At 32.5% G+C, this 8,799-nt stretch overlaps 2 protein-coding genes across 4 annotated transcripts in view; both read right to left on the reverse strand.

The window, feature by feature from the left end:
• Window positions 1-232: 232 nt before the first annotated feature.
• Window positions 233-6,297, reverse strand: LOC124419692. Of its 3 annotated transcripts, none has more exons than XM_046950036.1 (3): window positions 5,875-6,297; window positions 3,882-5,134; window positions 233-1,495 (listed from the first exon to the last, which is right to left on the reverse strand). In XM_046950036.1, the coding sequence occupies exons 2-3, from the start codon at window positions 5,014-5,016 to the stop codon at window positions 351-353; spliced, it is 2,280 nt and encodes a 759-aa protein (XP_046805992.1). In that variant the 5' UTR covers window positions 5,017-5,134; window positions 5,875-6,297; the 3' UTR covers window positions 233-350. The 3 variants fall into 3 exon arrangements, with proteins under 3 accessions (XP_046805992.1, XP_046805991.1, XP_046805990.1); XM_046950035.1 differs by having other exon boundaries at window positions 3,882-5,215; XM_046950034.1 differs by having other exon boundaries at window positions 3,882-5,327.
• Window positions 6,298-6,370: 73 nt separating this feature from the next.
• Window positions 6,371-8,799, reverse strand: part of LOC111687046 (sodium-coupled monocarboxylate transporter 1) — a 13,939-nt gene continuing 11,510 nt past the window's right edge. The window contains exons 3-10 of the mRNA XM_046949085.1: window positions 8,313-8,378; window positions 8,202-8,253; window positions 8,064-8,131; window positions 7,764-7,918; window positions 7,453-7,702; window positions 7,009-7,389; window positions 6,774-6,943; window positions 6,371-6,707 (exon numbers count right to left, since the gene is read on the reverse strand). Coding sequence (XP_046805041.1) covers window positions 6,479-6,707; window positions 6,774-6,943; window positions 7,009-7,389; window positions 7,453-7,702; window positions 7,764-7,918; window positions 8,064-8,131; window positions 8,202-8,253; window positions 8,313-8,378 — 1,371 coding nt within the window. The 3' untranslated portion in view covers window positions 6,371-6,478. The remainder of the gene's footprint in view (window positions 6,708-6,773; window positions 6,944-7,008; window positions 7,390-7,452; window positions 7,703-7,763; window positions 7,919-8,063; window positions 8,132-8,201; window positions 8,254-8,312; window positions 8,379-8,799) is intronic.

Below are 8,799 nucleotides of genomic sequence, written 5' to 3' on the forward strand. Positions count from 1 at the left end.
AACAGAACAGAACAAGAGCAGAACCAGAACAGAACAGAACTAGACAACTATGAAAAAACTTGTACAAAACTAAAACTCAACTATGTACTACTAAACTAGAACTGAATTAAAACTAAACTAGAATAAAACTTGAATTAAATTAGAATTGCAATAAAACTAAACTAGAACTGACTAGTAACTCTTACCTAACTAGAATGTAACTTTTTATATTCCAAGGAAAAAAAACAATATGTACTGTTTCTATTTCCGTTTTAATTTTTATTGAGAAAGCAATTTAAATTCTAAATAAGCGATATTTTTCAATTTTCAAGATTTCTTTAAGGCAATTCTACTCACTATATTAATCATAATCACAAACGCGATAATCTTGTTGGTGAACGACTACATGTCATAGAAGTATTTATTTTACTCGATCTTTCAATCAGATGACTGCTACGCTTTTCGATGCCATAATCATATCCACTACCAGTACTTCCCTCATCCAAAGTCTGAGAACTGCAATGTTGTTTCGATGCCTTCTTTTGTAATTTCTTACGTGCACTATTGCAATTGGTTGTACTATCATTATTGTCCTCTGGTTCTGTGGCATAACCACTGGTGTCGTAGTTATCGTAAAGATTTCTGCAGACTGGCTTAAGTTCCAATTTTGTATCGTTGGAAGTTTTACAAGCACAAAACTGTGTAGTTACATTATTACCATATCCCGTAGTAGTACAGTTGCAATTGAAAATTGTCTTTCCCGAAGGTGTTAAAGAAAATGTTGTATATTTTGGAAGACATTTGTCTCTTTCAGTACTATCCAATACATGCTGAGATGTTATTGTTTCAGAAGTACTAGGTGAATTTAATTCAGATGCAGGACAGTTAAAAGGTTCCGCCATAGTTGTTTGATTATGTTCCGTATTTAAACTTTCATTATTTACAGCTGGGTTTTCGGTTGTAGTTACTTCTTTAGTTGAGAATTCCATAATTTTTAAATCGTCTACCACAACTGAGTTTCTGGATAAAATTACTTCAGGAATATTATCTTTTGGCACTTTCACCAATTCTACATCTTCTTTTTTATATTTTCCACAATTGGAACAACCACCTGCAGTTCTGTTGTGAAAATTAGATTTGGGCGAAGTGGAAGTGCCAATGGCGTCTGCTTCTGCAATTTTACTGGAATACGTTTTATGTGGCTCTAAAAGCTGAGCTAAATATGAATCATTACAATGGCAGCAATTACACCATTTTGATTTAATATCATTTGCGTTTTCCTCCTTACGAAAATCCTCATTTGCACTTTTTCCTAAAGATTTTATGGTTTTTTCCACACTTCTATCCTCTTTATTTATATCAGAATTTTCCTCCCCAACCAAGGGCTCGCACTGACATTCTTTATCTTGACAATTGTTCCTTGTCATGGCATATTGATTGGCTGTTCGATTTTCCACTAGATTTTGTACAAGTGCGCAGATTTGTTCGAAATTATTTTTATTTTGCTCAGTCATTTCTAAAATGTGAAAACAGCAGAAATATTAAAGAATAATTTTCAAATGATTTAATAATCGTAGAAAACAAAAAGTAAAACAAAGAAGAGAAGCTGAATATGAAGGAGAGGGGAATGATAAACATAATTTAAGGAATTAGTCTTAATGAATTGTGTATAAAGTAAGGAACTCAAGTGGAAAGTTTTGACGATTATAATTAGGAAATAGAATTTCAATTACATTATAAAAGAACTTGCGCTTATGTAATAATTAAGGAAATAATTGATGAAATGACAAGGAAATGATTCAAAAAAATATGTGTAACAGTTACATGAACTGAACAAGAACTGAACAAAAACTGAACTAGAACTAAAATAGAACTGAAATAGAACTGAACTAGAACTGAACTAGAATTGAACTAGAATTGAACTAGAATTGAACTAAAACTAAACTAGAACTGAACTAGAACTGAACTAGAACTCAACTAGAACTCAACTAGAACTGTACTAGAACTGAACTAGAACTGAACTCAAACTGAACTAGAACTGAACTAGAACTGAACTAGAACTGAACTAGAACTGAACTAGTACTGAACTAGAACTGAACTAGAACTGAACTAGAACTGAACTAGAACTGAACTAGAACTGAACTAGAACTGAACTAGAACTGAACTAGAACTGAACTAGAACTGAACTAGAACTGAACTAGAACTGAACTAGAACTGAACTAGAACTGAACTAGAACTGAACTAGAACTGAACTAGAACTGAACTGAACTGAACTGAACTAGAACTGAACTAGAACTGAACTAGAACTGAACTAGAACTGAACTAGAACTGAACTAGAACTGAACTAGAACTGAACTGAACAGAACTAGAACTGAACTACAACTGAACTAGAACAGAACTACAACTGAACTAGAGTTCAACTAATTCTGACTTAATCTAAAGTATTAGAATTGATCTAGAACTGAACTAGAAGTAAACTTAAACTGATCTATAACTAACTTAGGTATATATTATTCAAATTTAATACTTACTTTCCAATATTTCCCAGCATACACCTTTCACAGCAGATTCGCTCTTTTCAACTTTTCGAACCAAACTCTCAAAATTTTCTTCAACATTGCCGCAATACTCCTGCAACTTATGATCGACTGATTTCTGCACAGATTCCAAAATATTATCACAAACAATATTTAAGAAATCTGCACAAGAATCTTCTAAAGATTTTTGCATTTTTAACGGTTCAGATGAAGTTGCTTTTGATCGAGTTTCAGACTTTGTTTGGATTTCTCGTGAAACGTTTCCTACGGGATTATTTTTATTACTAATCAAATTTATAAGATCTTCATTTTCTGGTTCTTCCTCTTTAATTATATCCAGTTGGGGACAACTTTTAGAGGATGAAAAAGAATTTCTTGCCGATCGTAAGACACTGGTTCTAGTCGGTGAGATTTTACGGCAAAGATTGCAGTTACAATGACAGGACTGATGATGTTGTGTTTTGATTTTCGAACACAAGCAGTTTTTGTGAAATCTATGTGCTGACATTCCGCACAAGATTTACAATTTGATTTTGTAGAAACATTTGGTTTTATTTGAGAAGTATATGAATTAGGAGAATCATAGGAAACTCTTCTATTAATACTAGCTTCAGATGAATATGAATTTCTGGACTCATATGAGGGAGTTTGACTGCTTGTTGGAGATTTTATATTTCCCAAATTATTGTAGTACAACTCATTGTCTTTTGTATAATTTCTAAGACCTGGATGGGTCTGCTTATTTGGTACACCATTTCGAGTGACGAGATTAAAATTAATTTCGGGTTTCCCTTGGCAACCATTCAAAGGTCTACAATGACATTGGTAGTTACAGTATGAATCAGAATATTTAATGCTATTATGACTTCCAACACTAGATCTACTCCCACTACACTTTCAGAATGTGTTAAACGCACATTATTGCCCACACTGAAGGGGTGAGTGGAATATTCAATACTTGATATTGAATTACTAGCTTTACTATCCTCTAAGGAAAATTCATCTACAACATAATGTGTATTTTGTTTGGTATTTTTACTGCCTTTTTTGGATTTCAAATTTCTTTTCTTCAATTTTGCACTTGAACTAGAACTGAACTGAACTGAACTGAACTAGAACTGAACTAGAACTGAACTAGAACTGAACTAGAACTGAACTAGAACTGAACTAGAACTGAACTAGAACTGAACTGAACAGAACTAGAACTGAACTACAACTGAACTAGAACAGAACTACAACTGAACTAGAGTTCAACTAATTCTGACTTAATCTAAAGTATTAGAATTGATCTAGAACTGAACTAGAAGTAAACTTAAACTGATCTATAACTAACTTAGGTATATATTATTCAAATTTAATACTTACTTTCCAATATTTCCCAGCATACACCTTTCACAGCAGATTCGCTCTTTTCAACTTTTCGAACCAAACTCTCAAAATTTTCTTCAACATTGCCGCAATACTCCTGCAACTTATGATCGACTGATTTCTGCACAGATTCCAAAATATTATCACAAACAATATTTAAGAAATCTGCACAAGAATCTTCTAAAGATTTTTGCATTTTTAACGGTTCAGATGAAGTTGCTTTTGATCGAGTTTCAGACTTTGTTTGGATTTCTCGTGAAACGTTTCCTACGGGATTATTTTTATTACTAATCAAATTTATAAGATCTTCATTTTCTGGTTCTTCCTCTTTAATTATATCCAGTTGGGGACAACTTTTAGAGGATGAAAAAGAATTTCTTGCCGATCGTAAGACACTGGTTCTAGTCGGTGAGATTTTACGGCAAAGATTGCAGTTACAATGACAGGACTGATGATGTTGTGTTGATTTTCGAACACAAGCAGTTTTTGTGAAATCTATGTGCTGACATTCCGCACAAGATTTACAATTTGATTTTGTAGAAACATTTGGTTTTATTTGAGAAGTATATGAATTAGGAGAATCATAGGAAACTCTTCTATTAATACTAGCTTCAGATGAATATGAATTTCTGGACTCATATGAGGGAGTTTGACTGCTTGTTGGAGATTTTATATTTCCCAAATTATTGTAGTACAACTCATTGTCTTTTGTATAATTTCTAAGACCTGGATGGGTCTGCTTATTTGGTACACCATTTCGAGTGACGAGATTAAAATTAATTTCGGGTTTCCCTTGGCAACCATTCAAAGGTCTACAATGACATTGGTAGTTACAGTATGAATCAGAATATTTAATGCTATTATGACTTCCAACACTAGATCTACTCCCCACTACACTTTCAGAATGTGTTAAACGCACATTATTGCCCACACTGAAGGGGTGAGTGGAATATTCAATACTTGATATTGAATTACTAGCTTTACTATCCTCTAAGGAAAATTCATCTACAACATAATGTGTATTTTGTTTGGTATTTTTACTGCCTTTTTTGGATTTCAAATTTCTTTTCTTCAATTTTGCACTTTTTTTTGTGGACGATGTTTCGCTTGATGAATTAAGTTTTGGTGGCATTGCAGAAAGTTTTCGATATGTTCGAGGACAAATACGAAAGGTTTGACAGCAAAATGATTGGCAAGGACAGCAAGTTATGCAACAAACAATAGGCTGAATTTGGCAGCAATGAACTCTTCTATAATATTCGATACAATAGTAATTTTTTTGAAAATGCCCATACATTTATTTAAGACCGAATGATTTAGAGTTCAAATTTCTTTGAATTATTGTATGAATTATAAAAATATATATTTTGAAATTTTATGTATTTAGTTGTACGCGAAAATACATGAAAAAAGGAGATTTTGTCTATTTGTTTTTTTTCGAAACTATGATAATTAAAGAAAATTAAAAAAAACTGACAAACTTGAAAATAATTGACGGTTGACTTTTTAAAATTTGTTTTAGTCATATTAGACCTTTTAAGCAATACATTTTAAACTTTGTTATTGCATACAGTGAAACATAAAAATGTTGAACTGAACTAAAAATGATTTGGAACTGAATTAGAACTACCTTAGAACTGAACTAGAACTGAACTAGAACTAAACTAGAACTGAACTAGAACTGAACTAGAACTGAACTAGAACTGAACTAGAACTGAACTAGAACTAGAACTAGAACTGAACTAGAACTAGAACTAGAACTGAACTAGAACTGAACTAGAACTGAACTAGAACTGAACTAGAACTGAACTAGAACTGAACTAGAACTGAACTAGAACTGAACTAGAACTGAACTAGAACTGAACATGAACATAACTAGAACTGATATTAAGCAGAATTAAAACTGAACCTGAACCACCCTAAACTCAACTCTTTTCTAGCACAGAACTTTGATTAAATCTTAAAAAATAAATATTAAATATTATCTCACCATCCTTTGACGACATTATCTCACTTCAAATTTATTTTTCTTCCGCGCTATCGTTCTTCTCGCTTTTACTTTCCTTTTTCCTATCATTTGATTTACAATACTCGCAATAGTCCCGGTGAATAGGAGGACGACATTTGCACCAATACGATGAATTGAGTTCTTGACAGAGAAATGGTCTTTCACATTCATTTCGATTGCTACAAGTTGGTTGGCAGATTTCACACTGATGTTGCAGCTGTGAGTTTGTATTGTTGGCTTTACTAGGGGAACAGTTGCGAGAGCGTTTACTTCGGCAATCGGGAAACATATTGTAGTTGTGATGGAAGTTGTTTTATACCTCAAAGAAATCTTAGAGTAATAGGTTCAGTTGGACTTTAAATTTTGTTGTTTTTTGGTCTAAATTTTAGTTTTTTAATGATTTTATAATTTTTTAGTTTTTTAAATGATTTTCAAACTTTATGTAAGTTTACACTGAAAAGAAAAATTGTAATTTTTGTGGTTGTAACTGAAATAGCTTTATTATTTTTATGCACTGGTTAAAATTTTGTATAAATTTTATTTATAATTTTAAGTTGAATACTTTTGTTTATTATACATCTTCGTCTTATTTAGTATTATCGGCTTCAAATTCCTTGAGTTCCACTTCTGAATATTTATATTTCTTTAAAAATCTAGCCACCCATGGTGCCAATACTTTCTCATCCACTTTGTGAACATCCATAAAACCAAAATACAAAGCTGCTACATTGGAAGCCACTAAGACAATACAAGCACCCAAACCAGTATACAATAGAAAGGAGACATGATAAATAGCTGTGCCCTGACTGGGAAGACTGGAGCAGTTGAGGCAGAAATAATTAGTAAAACATATTTTCTTAACATTCAAAACAGAAACTTACTATTCCGATGTAGAGTTCAAATATTTGGTCATATCAAACTCATAATCACATCCCTCAATAGATATGGGCAATTTGGGATGACGAAAAGTACCAGTTACATTCGCTATTTGAGCATTTATGCAAATCCAAGCCATACTTAGAAAGGCCACTATACTGCCAGTTAAAACGCTCTGAAATGAGTGTAATAAATTATATTCCAATCTCTTTATCAACTTATTAGTTCCTCTTTACCCACCTTTTCATTTATCCAGGGCATTAACATGCCAACAGTGAATATACCCAACATGGGTCCATAGACTATAGATTGCAAAGTGGCGGATAATTGTAAAACCATGCCCAATTTCTCCACCACATACACCAGACAAATGGAACTTAAGCCAAAAACTATGACCACTGATCGTAATATTATAGCCGTGGCACGTTCACTTAAATCCCTTTTCCAATAAGGTTTAACCAAATCTTCTAGAGTAACAGCTGCCAAAGAGTTTAAATAGGTTGACAAAGAACTTAGGGCAGCACTAAAAACACCAGCCACAAATAGACCAGGCATACCGGGAAATTTACCCAAAACATCCATGACCAACAAAGGTACTAATTGATCTCGGGCAGGGGCCAACTAAACTCCAGAAGAATGAAATTAAAATCTTAAAAAAAAATATTATTAATAATTTCAACCTACCCCCGTTGCCATAGGATCACAATCGTAATAGGTGGCATATGCCAATAGACCCACATAAATACACACCATATAGAGTAGAGTCAGACCTATGGAAAATGTATATAAAGTCTGCTTTATCTTGTGTATATTTGGCAGTGACATAAATCTTTGTATAGTGGGCTGATTGATGGAGGTATTTTGAAGTTTAAAAAAGGTACCACCCACAAAAACCGACAAAACACTCATTCGCACAGTAGGATCCAAAGTGATGCTAATTGGGGATTAGGAAAGTTTGCAACAACTATAAATGATTTCTTTGGTTAAAAACTTACTCCGGAAAATTAAGACGTCCTCCATCTAAGTTACGTTGCCATAATACCTGTAGACCACCCAAATCTATAGTACCCTTGATCATGAGTACAATCATGGAGGCAAACATTATAATACTTTGTATAACATCAGTCCAGACAACGCCTTTAATACCGCCCTGAGAAAGTCAATTTAGCATGAAAATGTTTAAAGAGCAATTACTTTTATATGAATCACAATAAATGATCTTAATCCAAGGATTTCTTGAACATCATCTAAAAATAAAAAAAAAACATTTGCTCCAACAGAATATAAAAACTTACCACACATGTATAGAATGTACAGATCACAATGACCATGGGAGCAATGGTGTGTATATCAATACCACTAACTTTATTAAAAAAGTTAAGAAAACAAATTTTAATATCCAAAATAAGCAATTTCCAAATTCAATAACTTACCTTGACTAAAAGTTAAGGCCGGAACATAGACAGCAATTGGCAGCCACAAAACCTTTAACGTTGATAAATCACAAATTAAATTTAGAACCCACAAAAGAGAAATTTACTTACAGTTTTGAGATTGAAGAGAGCAGCACCGAAAAGACGCATGCGACGACTAAATCGTTTCTCAAAGTACTAGGAGTATAGAAAAAAAAATTCATGATATTGAAATTTGTCTGAGAAACAATTTATTATATTAAAGAAAATAATTTCGATTTTAGATATATAATTTTGAAATTTATTTTTAGAAATTTAGAATTGAAAAATATTTAATAGAAAATCTTAAAGATATTACACCACATACATACACCTTAAACGGGGCAAACAATATTTTGACAATTTTTAAGAATCAAAAAAAAATGGAAATGAACATGAACTGAACTAAAATTGAACTAGAACAGAATTAGGACTAAACTAGAACTAGAAATAAACGAGAACTAAACTAGAATAAAACTAAAACTGAACTAGAACTGAACTAGAACTGAACTAGAACTGAACTAGAACTGAACTAGAACTGAACTAGAACTGAACTAGAACTGAACTAGAACTGAACTAG

This window comes from Lucilia cuprina, chromosome 4 (genome assembly GCF_022045245.1).
Source record: "Lucilia cuprina isolate Lc7/37 chromosome 4, ASM2204524v1, whole genome shotgun sequence".
In the NCBI taxonomy this organism is placed as follows: domain Eukaryota; kingdom Metazoa; phylum Arthropoda; class Insecta; order Diptera; family Calliphoridae; genus Lucilia; species Lucilia cuprina.

Excerpts from the sequence above, each read along its gene's own strand:
- LOC124419692 (XM_046950035.1), bottom strand. The coding sequence starts at position 5,181 with ATGTATGGGCATTTTCAAAAAAATTACTATTGTATCGAATATTATAGA. Across the intron at positions 1,496-3,881 it reads ATGCTGGGAAATATTGGAAA|AAATGACTGAGCAAAATAAA; the intron begins GTAAGTATTAAA and ends TTCACATTTTAG.